This window comes from Symphalangus syndactylus, chromosome 13 (genome assembly GCF_028878055.3).
Source record: "Symphalangus syndactylus isolate Jambi chromosome 13, NHGRI_mSymSyn1-v2.1_pri, whole genome shotgun sequence".
NCBI lineage: Eukaryota > Metazoa > Chordata > Mammalia > Primates > Hylobatidae > Symphalangus > Symphalangus syndactylus.
In genome coordinates this window covers 65,643,860-65,656,629 of record NC_072435.2, presented here as the reverse complement: position 1 = coordinate 65,656,629, position 12,770 = coordinate 65,643,860, and the positions used below count along the sequence as shown (strand labels likewise).

The following is a 12,770-nucleotide window of genomic DNA, read 5'->3' as shown; positions in this document are numbered from 1 at the left end:
CAATACAGTAGCCATTAGCAGCATGTAGCCACTGAGCATTTTAAATGTGGTTAATGTGACCAATGAACTTTAAAATTTATTTAATTTAAATGAGTTTAAATTTAAATAGCTACTTGTGACTAGTACCTATGGCACTGGACTGCACAAGTCTATGGAAGACAAGGACAAATAAACACAACTACAATGTATTATGGTAAACACTAAACTAGAAGTATGTAAAGGCTATGAAAGAAAGGGAAAGGAACACTGAATCTACCATAGGGTGACGTCTGGAAAAATTGATACTTAATTCTTGAATCACGTGAACGAAGGTGAGGCATTACATGAAAATAACCAATATAAGTAAACCCTTGTGGGTGTAAAACTGAATGGCAGGGAGATTAAAAGCAGTGTTGTGTTATTAAATGGGAAAATCTACTACAAAAAGCAACAGGAGAGATCTGGAAAGGTAAATGTATGTAAGGAGGCCAGAATGTGGAAAGTCTAAATGTAATGTTTAGAAGCTTGAATATGTTATGTAACAAAGAGAAAGCCGGGTTGGGCACCGGTGGCTCACGCCTGTAATCCCAGCACTTTCAGAGGCCGAGGCGGGCGGATCACGAGGTCAGGAGTTCGAGGCCAGCCTGACCAACATGGTGAAACTCCATCTCTACTAAAAATACAAAAATTAGCTGGGTGTGGTGGCGTGTGCCTGTAATCCCAGCTACTCAGGAGGCTGAGGCAGGAGAATCGCTTGAACCCAGGAGGCGGAGGTTGCAGTGAGCGCACCACTGCACTCCAGCCTGGGTGACAGAGTGAGAGTCCGTCTCAAAAAAAAAAAAAAAAAAAAAAAAAAAAGGGAAAGCCACTGATTAGTTAAATTGGTAATTAAGATGGTTTACATTTGTGCATGCACATGCTCATAGTCAGGGTAAGTTAGTCTAAATTAGAGGAAGATAAGAAAATGCTTACAAAAACTGAAGGTGCATTTCCTTGGAAAAAGCTTGACAATCCAAAAATGAACTGTGAGCCATATAAATAAATTGTTTTATCTGAACTCATATGCCAGTCTATCTCTGCAAATAAACTTCAACTACTGTATTCAAACTCCAAATACCTAACTGGGCTTAAATATATAGTAAGAAAGAAAACACACAAAGTAGATACCACCATAAAAATCAATACTTTAAACCAAGCCCATTTAAAAGTCACTATCTTTAGTATAGAGCCAAGGGAATGCACCTTCCTAAACTAAATAAATTCCTAAGGCTTTAATCAGGTCTGTAAGGAAATGAGACCTGGAGAAATGTTACAAAAATTCTTGTTAAACTCTGCAATATTAGCCTATTATCAGAATGCTCGAATAAATATAAAATATTAAGTATCCCTCAAAAGCAAAAACCCTCAAAGATAAATGAAAATGGTTATAAAAACAGACACAAAGAAATTCTACTTTATCCATGAAAAATAAATTTCCTCCAAAATAGAATTTTTAAAAATCCAAAATCATTTTCATCAATTCAGAATATTTAAGTTCTCTCTTCTAGCTATTTTGAAATATAAATACCTTGTTGTTAATTATAGTCACCCTACTCTGCTATGGAACATTAGAATTTATCCCTCTATATCCCTTTTCTCTTTTGTTTTTACTTAGCGACGCTAAATGCATATTGAAGTATACCTTGGAAACAGCTACTTAAAGCTGGATTGTAAAATTATTTTATTTTTGAACCCTACTCTGAAAAGCACATGTATAGAAACAGAATTTCCTGTTTGGTATTATGATGAATATATTAAGAGTATAAAAATTCTTGGACTACCAGTACAAATATAAATGTTACTTTAGTGATGAGCATTCCTTTGAATTTCCCATACATTCTTATATAGACATTCTATACACGTAACAAAATACCACATGTACCCCATAAATACGTACAATTATGTATCAATAAACTAAGAGAGAAAAGGGAAAACATTTTGAGGCAGCAAAACCATAACCAAAAATGCATTTTCCAGGTATGCTCAAAAACCTGGATTATTTGTAAATAATGTGACTGAAACAATGGAGTACTTTTAGTGTAGAATGAGCAAGAATAAGCAAATCTCTTCATGTATAAAACATAATTCTGTTTTCTTTCTTAAGTATAAATTTTGGAATTCTATATTAATGTGGTTCCATGAGACAAATTAACTATAGTGTGTTAAAAATTCTACATTCACTATAGTGTGTTAAAAATTCTACATTCTACACTATAGTGTGTTAAAAATTCTACATTCACACTTTACAAATTGGATTATGAGCACTGAAAAGCCACATAATTCAGAATCACAAAATTCTTAAAATAATTTGGCAGAACCTACCAAAAGATGCAGAAGTCCAAGAAGTGTGACCAATTAAAATCTTATAAGTCAAGGTAACTGGAAGTGGTTGGGAAGCAGGAGCTACACCTGAGTACAGATAATTAGCAAAGGCTATGTTGGTCAAGTCTATGAGGACAACTCAGAAGAAAGATTACAGAGAAAACTGATTCAGCATACCCTCAGTTTTCTCTGGCTTATTAAAATCATAAAGATCTGGCAAGAAACTTTAGACATCAAGTTAGAAGAAATTCTACAAAGGTTAAATATGACATTATTTTTAATTAGGAACAGTGCCTAAACCAGAACCCAGATCTTATAATCAAAGCCTCTTTGTTATACCATACACCAAAAACACTAATTTACAATTTGCTCCACTGCTCACTTTTCCAATTTAAGGGAAGAAAAGATTAACTGGGCTAAAATAAATGGTTAGCAGATAAACAGTCAGTTAACCAAAGCTGCTGCTATCATACTAGCTGCCTTCGCAACCTAGAGGGAATGAACTGATGAGTGAAAGGAAGTGTGGGAGGTCGGGAGGTTGGACACCTATCTGTGCAGGAAGCCTAAAAGTTTATTTGTACTCAAACTTTAAAGTATTCTGTATTCTGGATAACTAAATAAATGTGATAACAGATCACTGTCAAATGAATAAAGGATATTTCCTTTAAAAAACTAAATTCAAATATGTTGGTTTTCTTTAAATCACTGTTTAATAGCACAATCTTTAAAATTCACCTTCTTTTCAAAGCTCAGAAATAGCAGTGTTACATTTCCACTATTCTTTCAGCCTTCCTACACACTGAATAAGGAATGAATGTTATTAACCACCTTATTAAATGAGAAAACAAGAATCTAGCATTTTAAGGACAGCAAACTAATAACAAATTCAATAGAATTTGGGTCTCTGAGCACCCTGGGTTTCTCATTTCTATTTCTTCTATACTCTACTCAATTTTGTCTACATTTCTGTGATATATACTTTGTTATCCAAAATATAGCACAAGACTTCGGGTTTAGTCTTCCAGGAATAATATACGTAAAAGCAATCAACACTTTTGTTTTTACCAGCTTTGAATTCAGCCATGAAGTCATAACTTGTATATCATATAATCTAAGTTTTGACAAATATCTCAGAAAACCTGATTTGACACTAAAAGAATATACATTATGAATATGCTTTATTTTGAAAAGTGTTCCCAACTATTTCAACTATCAAATCCAGTACTTAATTTAAAATTATAAACCCAAATTTTCAAATTGAGGTGTATCCAATTTGCTGGTTCCAATTACATATAACACATTTAAACAGTTTCAAGGTAGCTATAAGACCAAAAGAGAAAAAAGAAAAAAGACTGGTCTTACCTGGTAGTTTCTTTTCTCAGATAATGTATGTCCATCAGTCCTCACCATAGAGTCGTGTCCTTTCCTCACAGTATCGGAGGCAATCAAACAGAACTGTCACTCAAGGGTCGTGTCACAGGAAGGACCGCCCACCACTTCTCCCTCTAGAGTGGAATTATCCAAAAGCCATCAAAATTACTAACATGTAAATATATCAACAGCAGCAAAAATATTCAATATGATACACAGAAAACAAAAAACAAAAAGTAATTGTTCTATAGTCTTCCTCGTAACCATTTTCGTGGGCTAGACTAGCATACTTCATTTCCAACAGAAATTATTAAATATGAAACATTCTTCCTACCCACTTCTACTTTCTTCAATTAAGACTGTCTGCCAGACATCACACACAAGGGAGAAATTTACAGTGAATAAAAAATGAAGTGGACAAAAAAGTTTACCCCTCCCACAACTGACATATTTTTTTTTACATGACTCTTCTCCAGTTATGTCAAAAATATACAATTCATATTCAATCATTTAACTACAAATCCTTCCCCTCCAAATGATTATATATGAGAGACAGAAATATAAGTTATTCACACAGCTACCGATTCTTCTCTGTAGGTTTATTCCTATGCAACAAAATGGGAACGCAACATATATTCTTAACATGATTAAGAGATACAAACCTAACTCAATATTTTACTAAACTTTACTCCAAAAAGAAGAGCAAAAAATGTCAACTTCCTTTGATGCTTTTGTCTTTTCAGTCATCCAATTTCATGCATACTCCAATAGGGAATTCACTTTTTTACACTGGGCGAAAAAATAATGGTGCTAATTTCTTAAACTGCAGAGATATAAATAAGTCAAAATGACTTGCACTCCAGGTACAACCTCCCACCAAAAAAAACACAACAACAACAAAAAAAATCACTGAAGCTGAGGTGACAGTCACAAGAAATGCTATCTTTAAAATGAATATTGAAAATGAGTTCAAATATTCAACGGTGGGTCTACAAAGAATTTGTAAATATGCATTTTCAAGACAGATATCTCTTACCTAAGTTTTGTTAAACATTCTCCCTAAGGAAGTAGTATGTATACCTACTGAACTAATAATCTTGCTAGCCACTAAAGATTGTATTCAAATTCAGAGCAATTATTTAATATCAACAAATATTTTGTGAGGAGAGAACATCTAATCTATAATTTACAAGGAGAGTGAATCAGAATTATTAAAACCAACAAACACACATGTACACATATATATAGAGTACCTCTAAAAAGCAATCTATACGCACAGAACATGTTTTTTTAAAAAAAATAATTAAAAATGAATATTACTAAATTTAAGTTTTAAAAAGAACCCAGGTGACAAAAACCTATCTTCTGGCTCCTCTTTTATGTTTCATCACAAAGGTAGTGGGAGTTGTATTTTTACTTAAGTCTGACTATCTTACAGTGTACGTTTAGCTGAAATACTTCAGTCAGGCTGTATGACAAAATTGTAATTGTTGATTACCAAATTTATAAATACCTTTGGGATTAAACGTCTCTTTCAAAAATAACAAAGGAGTAAAGTTTTAAAAGCACATTTACTACTATAAATGTAATCTTTATCATTTAGCAAGCAATGAGGTTATTCATAAGGTAAAGTTAACAAATGAATTGGATATTCAGGAATTGTTAAATGACAAACATTTGGCTCCAACTCAAATTTTCACGATTGTCACAAAAAGAGAGCAAGATTATTTTATTATGCATCCCCTAAATATTAACCGTTTTAATATTAGTGTTGTATAATATTAAACTGTAAAGTAGTACTTGCCTTACCATTAATACGTACATGGTAACTCTGAATTCAGTGGATAATAATGCAAAATTTCAGTCAGTACTTACAGAATAAAATGTTTTCCTTCTTATATAATATTTAGGGTCTACGAATTACCTCCAACTATATTAACGTCAGCAAAAGAATGTTGGAAATCTATAATCAGGTAAGGTAATTTTCAATACCCTAATGCTGTATACATCTTTAACACAACCTAATTATATACAAAAAACAGTAAGGACTGAATTTTATAGGCTAATACCACAATACATATTAATATTTAATCTGTAAGAATTTACCAGATAAAAGTTCACTTTGAAGAATTATGTATTTTCGTATAAACGGAAAATCTGTTTTGTTTTTTTTTTTTTTTTTTTTTTGAGACGGAGTCTCGCTCTGTCACCCAGGCTGGAGTGCAGTGGCGCAATCTCGGCTCACTGCAAGCTCCGCCTCCCGGGTTCACGCCATTCTCCTGCCTCAGCCTCTCTGAGTAGCTGGGACTACAGGCGCCCACAACCACGCCCAGCTAATTTTTTTGTATTTTTAGTAGAGACGGGGTTTCACCGTGGTCTCGATCTCCTGACCTCGTGATCCGCCCGCCTCAGCCTCCCAAAGTGCTGGGATTACAAGCGTGAGCCAAATCTGTTTATTATTTGCTTTGTTTCCTCTTCTGGGGTAACTGGAAATATTTCATGGTCTGGAGTTTCAATCCATAGCCACTATATACTCTAATCAATGTGGGAGCTAATATTCTATAGTGAACTAAGAATCATTATCTCCTTTTAATAAACAAAAAAGAAAAATGACTGAAGACACTGTATTTTCTTCCAAATAAACATGAAAAGTTAACATCTGTCACCACTATCTTCACTGTACTATATTAAATAAAAATATTCAGCAATAAATTCTGTTGATAACCTTCATATTGGAAAGGATGTACAATAAATCAAAGAGAGACAGTCTGTGAAAAGGAACAAGTATGAGAGACAGCATGCACCCTAGGTGCCAAAATTTATTAAGGTTTATACACTGTTCTCCCACCAAGTCCTATAAATATTCAAGAATTCAGAAGAGACAAATATTTGCAAAACTACAATGAAATTTTCTATAAGGCAAGGATGTATTTCATGATGAAAAAAGGAGGCTATGTTTACCCTTCTACCTTAAATAAACAGAAAACTAGACAAAATATATGAAACAATGGTTTCCAGACATCACACAACAATCTTCTCAGGACAGAGATCATCAAGAAAAAGGAGCAAATGTAGTGCACCCAGCTCACTGCCTGTAGTTTTGAGGCTGAAGCACAAGGAGGGGAAACTGGAACTAATTTCTTAAAATATATTTGATGAGCACTATAAACCCACAGATCCAAATTCAACAACCTCTAAAGAGAATAACAACAACAAAACCACATGATCACAACATCTCAGAGTAAAATAGCTGCAAAACAGCAATAAACAGGAATCTTAAAGCAGGGGAAAAAAATACATAGAGTAACAAAGGTAGGAATGACATCAGACTTCTCATCAGAAACAATGCAAATCAGAGGAGAGTCGTTCAATATATTTAAAGTATAGAAAAGAAAACTATCAACGAAGAATTCTAAGCCCAGCTAAAATATCTTTCAAAAATGAAGGTAAGTGTATCTATGTTAGAAGAAGGTTAGACAGTTTCTTATAAAGGTAAACACAAGCTTACCATACAACTCAGCAACTATGCCCCGAAATATTTACCAGTATAAACTGAAAACAGGTTCACACCAAAACCAGTTTCTTATAAAGGTAAACACAAGCTTACCATACAACTCAGCATCTATGCCCCGAAGTATTTACCAGTATAAACTGAAAACTGGTTCACACCAAAACCAGTACATGTATGAAGATGTACTTCATTCTAGTGAAGACGTGATGTCCTTTAATAGGTGAATGGATAAACAGAGTATCTACACAACAGAATACTCTCAACAACAAAATGGAAGAAGCTGTTAATTCATCAAAATGGATGAATCTTAGGTGCATTTTTGCTATAGGAAACAAACCAGACCCCAAAGGCCACATGTTGAACAATTCCATTAATATGACATTATGGAAAAGGCAAAATTACAAACACAAAAAATAGATCAATTACTTCTCTCTGGCCTTAGTTTCCTAAGCTATAAAATGACTTAGATTAATCTTTTTTAACTTTTTCTTTTTTTAAACTTTTTAAAAAACCTTCCCCATGTTCCCCTCATCCCACTTCATTACTCAATAGTATTTAAACAATGTCCAAATATTTTAGAGGCTGAAAATAGCATCTAAAATATCTGTAATTTGGTAGTCATTACCACACTCAAAGTTAAAATATGAATTTGGTTAGGTTAAGACAGCTGAACAGGTTTTCTCTTTTTTTAACTTACATTCTAGGGTGGCTATGAATTAGGACAAACTACAAGATGTGACTGATTTCACTGGAGCTCAATAAAATGTGCAGTAAATGCATTTAGCCATTATCTTTAAAATAAGGGTTCCTCAAATTCTAGAATTACATCAAGCAACGTTTTCTGAATAGGTAGACTGCAGTCACATAAATATTTCCTTGCCCTTATGAACTAATTTTTTGCTTGATCACATGGATAAATGTTTTAAAAATTCTGAGTTGATGGACAGATGAAATAAATATAAATAAAACTCAAGAATTTCAGTGAAATAAAAATAAATAAAACTCAAGAATACCATACCTGGTCTGGGAAAATTGCCATATTAACTAAGAACAGTTTCTCTGAGTATTTTAGTAATATGGGTTTCACAGACCTATAATTAGCATGTAAAATGAAAAGTTGCCTATTATCTACAAAAAAAAACAAATACAACTTAACAATAATCTGTTGAAATGAATTTGCTCTCTGGTTGTCATAATGTTTTATAACAATGTTGTATGTGTCTGCCATTTTCCACAGTGGTACTACTTTTAATTCAACTGTATAGTTCTCTCATCCATACTCCAGGGAGGATTCTACACATCTGATACACAAAATTTACTGTAAGTAGAGAGGCAGGTCTACCATCTTGAGACATAGAAATTTTCTTCTACTGTGGCTTAAAAGTTTCAAATGAAGTGAATACTTATAAAGGGAATCCTACTGATCTTAAACAACAAAAGTTCAATAATTTCTGAACCACAGGCTTGAAAATTGAAAGGTCTTCATTTGATTTAGGCTTAAATAAAACTGGTGTCTGAAATTCAGACAATACGGGCTGTTTCTAGTCTTCCTGCTGCCTGAAATGTACATATGCTTACACAAGTTGCTTAGCTTCTGTGTGATTTAATTTCCTATTATAAATGAAAATAATATATCTGCATGGTCTAGTTCATGGTTTAGAGAAGGAGCAGCCGGCAAGGGAGATGAAAACCAAAGAGAGTATGGTAGATATCTTGAAAGTTAACTGGAATAAGTGGTTCAAGGAAGAATGTAATCAACTGTTTCAAAATGCTGTTGATTAAAAAAAAAAAGATGAGAATTAATCTTTGGATTTAGCAGCATGGAGATCACCTACTTGGTAATCTTCATAAGATAGCTTTGGTGAAATAAATGTACTAACTAGACTGGATTCACAAGAGAACAGGAAGAGAGAAAACTGGAGACAAAGTACAGACATCATTTTCAAGAAATTTTGCCATAAAAGTGAAAAATGGTAATAGCTGAAAAAATATAGCGTTGACAGAAGGCTTTTTTTAAAGACAGGAAAAATTATGGCACAGAGGGAAATGCTGATGATACAAGATGGAGAGAGAGAAATTACTGGAGTAATGACTTTGAGCAGATGTGGATGGCATTAATAAGAGGGCCTCAGATAGGCACAAAGATATATCATCAATAGAAACAGAAAGAAAGATGGTACATAGGAACAGATTCAGGTAGGCCATAGTAATAAAAGCTATGGAAGTTCTCATTCAGCTGTTTCTGTTTTCTTAGTAAAGTAAGAAACGTAGTTATCGGGTGAGCAAAAGAATATGGGAGGAAGTGTTAGAGGTCTGAGGAGGAAGGAAAAGGTCTTCTAAGAAAGGCAGAGTGAAGGGATTAGAGGAACGACAGTAGGTAGGATTGCCAAGTAGTACTAAGGACCCATGGGAGGCTGGTTTCTCCAGCCACACACAACTGCAGGGATGCAGGAACAGTATAGGTAGAAGCAGACTTAACCAAAAGTCGTGAGTATTAAGAAGCATGAGAGAAGCAACAGAATTAAGGGTATAAGCAATATCGTGATTACTAATGATGGGTAAGAAAACAAAGAGTAAGAAAAGAAGTGAGAATATCTCAATAAGTACTAGCCATATTGCCTTTCTTTGTGTTTCTCAAACACATCCAGTCAGTTCTCAATTTAGGGCCCTTACATTTGCTGCTCCTCTTCAACGATCTTACCCCAAATCTCCAAATGCCAAACTGCTTCTTGACGTTAACATGTCTGCTTGACTATCTCTTTTCAGAAAGGCCTTCACTGAACACCCAATAGTCTGAATTTTGTTCTCATTTGTTTTCTGTCTGTATCCCTTAAGTTCCTTAAGCAGAAGAACCTTGTCTATTAAGCTTATCACTGTTATCACAAGTACCTACAATAAGTGATACATAACGGATACATTTTACTGAATAAATGAACCACAAGAAATATACTACATCCTTTACTAACTTTAATTTTATGGAAACATCATTTTCCTTACAAGGACTGCAGCAGAAGCACCTTGTCTAGTAAGAAAAAGACCAGCAACCAGAAGGTTAATTTTAAAAGTTAGTTCCTGCCAGATCAAATACTTTTAAAATATAAATGTACATTTATTCCCCCTTGATAGTCTGATGTAGGACAAGCTTTTACTTTGAGTGTAGGATTAGTAATTACTTTTCACATCATTTTTTGTATAATGCACATCTATAATGCATCTTTTAAGATGTCCAGTTTCAATTTTGTTTAAAGTTGAACAAGACCTTAAAGGCAAATAAATAGCAGAATCTTTCTGAAATTTTACAAATACTTTCTAGTTTTTTAATAGCTGTCTCACCATAGCAAACACTCCTGGTTGACACTCTAAACGCCCTTCTATCTGTGACCACTATAGTTGTCCAAATATTCAAACTTTCCCACATGGTTCAAGAGTAAATGCTGGTCGGGCACAGTGGCTCACACCTGTAATCCTAGCACTTTGGGAGGCTGAGGCGGGCAGATCACCTGAGGTCAGGAGTTCAAGACCAGCCTGGCCAACATGGCACACCCCATCTCTACTAAAAATACAAAAATTAGCCAGGCGTGGTGGTGGGTGCCTGTAATCCCAGCCGCTCAGGAGGCAGAAGCAGTAGAATCGCTTGAACCTGGGAGGTGGAGGCTGCAGTGAGCCGAGATCACGCCACTGCACTCCAGCCTGGGCAAGAAACCCTATCTTGAAAAAAAAAAAGAGTAAATGTGGTCAGTCTAAGCCAATATGGTAATCCTATCCCTCTTGTCAGTAATTGATTTATGAAAGGGCATTTAAACCAATCCTGGCTAGTGAGACATAAGGGAAAAACTGATGGTAGGATCCTAGGAAAGGAAGAAAAACATCCCCTCTTTCCCCAATAGGTGTTGTTATATCAGAACAGCACAACTAGAGCTACTATATCCATCTTGTAACCATAAAGAGAGTTAGCCTGGGGACAAGCTGACACTCTGACAATGGCAGAACAAACAGAAAGAATCTGATGCTGGAATTAATTATTAAACCACTGCATTAACCAACCACACAAAAGCTTCCATTCCTCCAGATATGTGAGAAAATAGTTTTCCATACTGTTTAGTCAATTGAACCAAAAGCTTCCTAAACCTCTGGGCTTATCCACGCCTAATCCTTTAGCAATTTATAAAGAACTTTATATAAAGTCTTTACAAACCATTCACCGTGCTTTTCATTAAAACAACAGTTCTATTTTTCTGTGCTCATATTTTATTCACTTAGATCACATTTAAAGTAAAAATTACATTAACACTGGCAGAAAAACTGATTCTTGTTAGGCATATAACTAACCTGGTGGAGAAAAGGGTACAAGGGTAAACTAGAGAGTAGTTTACTAGCTATAAATGCTCAGAATACTCAGGACTAAGAATCTAAAATAATGGTTTGTTTAAAAGAGTGGGTCAGTTAGTGTAGGTTTAAGAATATTGGTTACAAACATATTTCTGTATATATTAATATCTTTATTTAACAAATGGATATTTTCCTATGAGGAGGAAGAAGGCAGCTAAAAAGCCCTATACAAACTTAGGACTTACATTTCCAGGAGAAACATTAAAATTAGAGTAAACCTAGAATCAAAGAAGTAGGGGTATGAGGCTACTCTAAGAACAGTGGTAGTATACTATTAATGTAAAGAACTTTTACCTCAATATGTGTTGTTTCCTTGCTACTGAATTGAGAATATCTGAAAAATTGTGCAATTCAAAATTTTCAGGCAGTGCAGACAAACGTTATTGTTTGCTTTATCCAAGAACTAAGTTCCAGTTTATCATGTGTTATACTAAGGATAACTATAGCAGCTTGCCATTTATAGGGGATACCAGTATTCCCTGTTATGAAATACTAAAGTAACTAAACAAATTATTTCACACAGAAATTTACCAGAGATTTTGAAACAAGTATTTAATAATCAAATGGTCAAAAATCATTGATACTAATAATCAGAGACTCTTCTAACTTCCTTCCAAGAATACTGAGCCCTACTATATGCCAGGTAGTAAATAAAACTCTGTGTTTGCCAATTGTTCTCTACGGATTTATAAAGCACTAATTATAATTAACACAAGGTCACAAATGGCAATAATATTCAAACCTTTATTAGCAATACTTTTTCACTGAGGAATGTATTTCATATGTATTACACATAACTTATGTTCACCTAATATATATTAGGCACTAAGCTAAATGTCTCGTGGGCTGGAAAAGACAGAATTCTTAACCAGGTTCTATAAATCTTCAGTCTTTTGACTGAATGCCAAGGGTACATAAACTTGGCTGGGGTAAAAAAGCTAGAGCTTTAATTTACAAACCTCTAAATGAAATTTAGTATTTCCTTAATTTAAAATGTAGGTAACAAGCCACAGTGGTGCTAGAAGCACCTGTGATGATTTTTGTTACCACTAGAAACCACAGATATTTTCATATCACTTTAGTGGCTTCAAATCTCAAATTATCATTTATATTCATCACAAGTCTAAAAGTTATTAATACTATATACCAGTAGACTTCA

General features: G+C 34.2%; 1 protein-coding gene across 6 annotated transcripts in view; it reads right to left on the bottom strand.

Annotated features, from left to right (window-relative positions):
* Positions 1–12,770, bottom strand: part of CNOT2 (CCR4-NOT transcription complex subunit 2) — a 111,655-nt gene that overhangs the window by 72,199 nt on the left and 26,686 nt on the right. For all 6 annotated transcript variants that reach the window (XM_055238329.2, XM_063614217.1, XM_063614218.1 and 3 more), the window contains exon 2: positions 3,703–3,845. In XM_055238329.2, coding sequence (XP_055094304.1) covers positions 3,703–3,750 — 48 coding nt within the window. In that variant the 5' untranslated portion in view covers positions 3,751–3,845. The remainder of the gene's footprint in view (positions 1–3,702; positions 3,846–12,770) is intronic.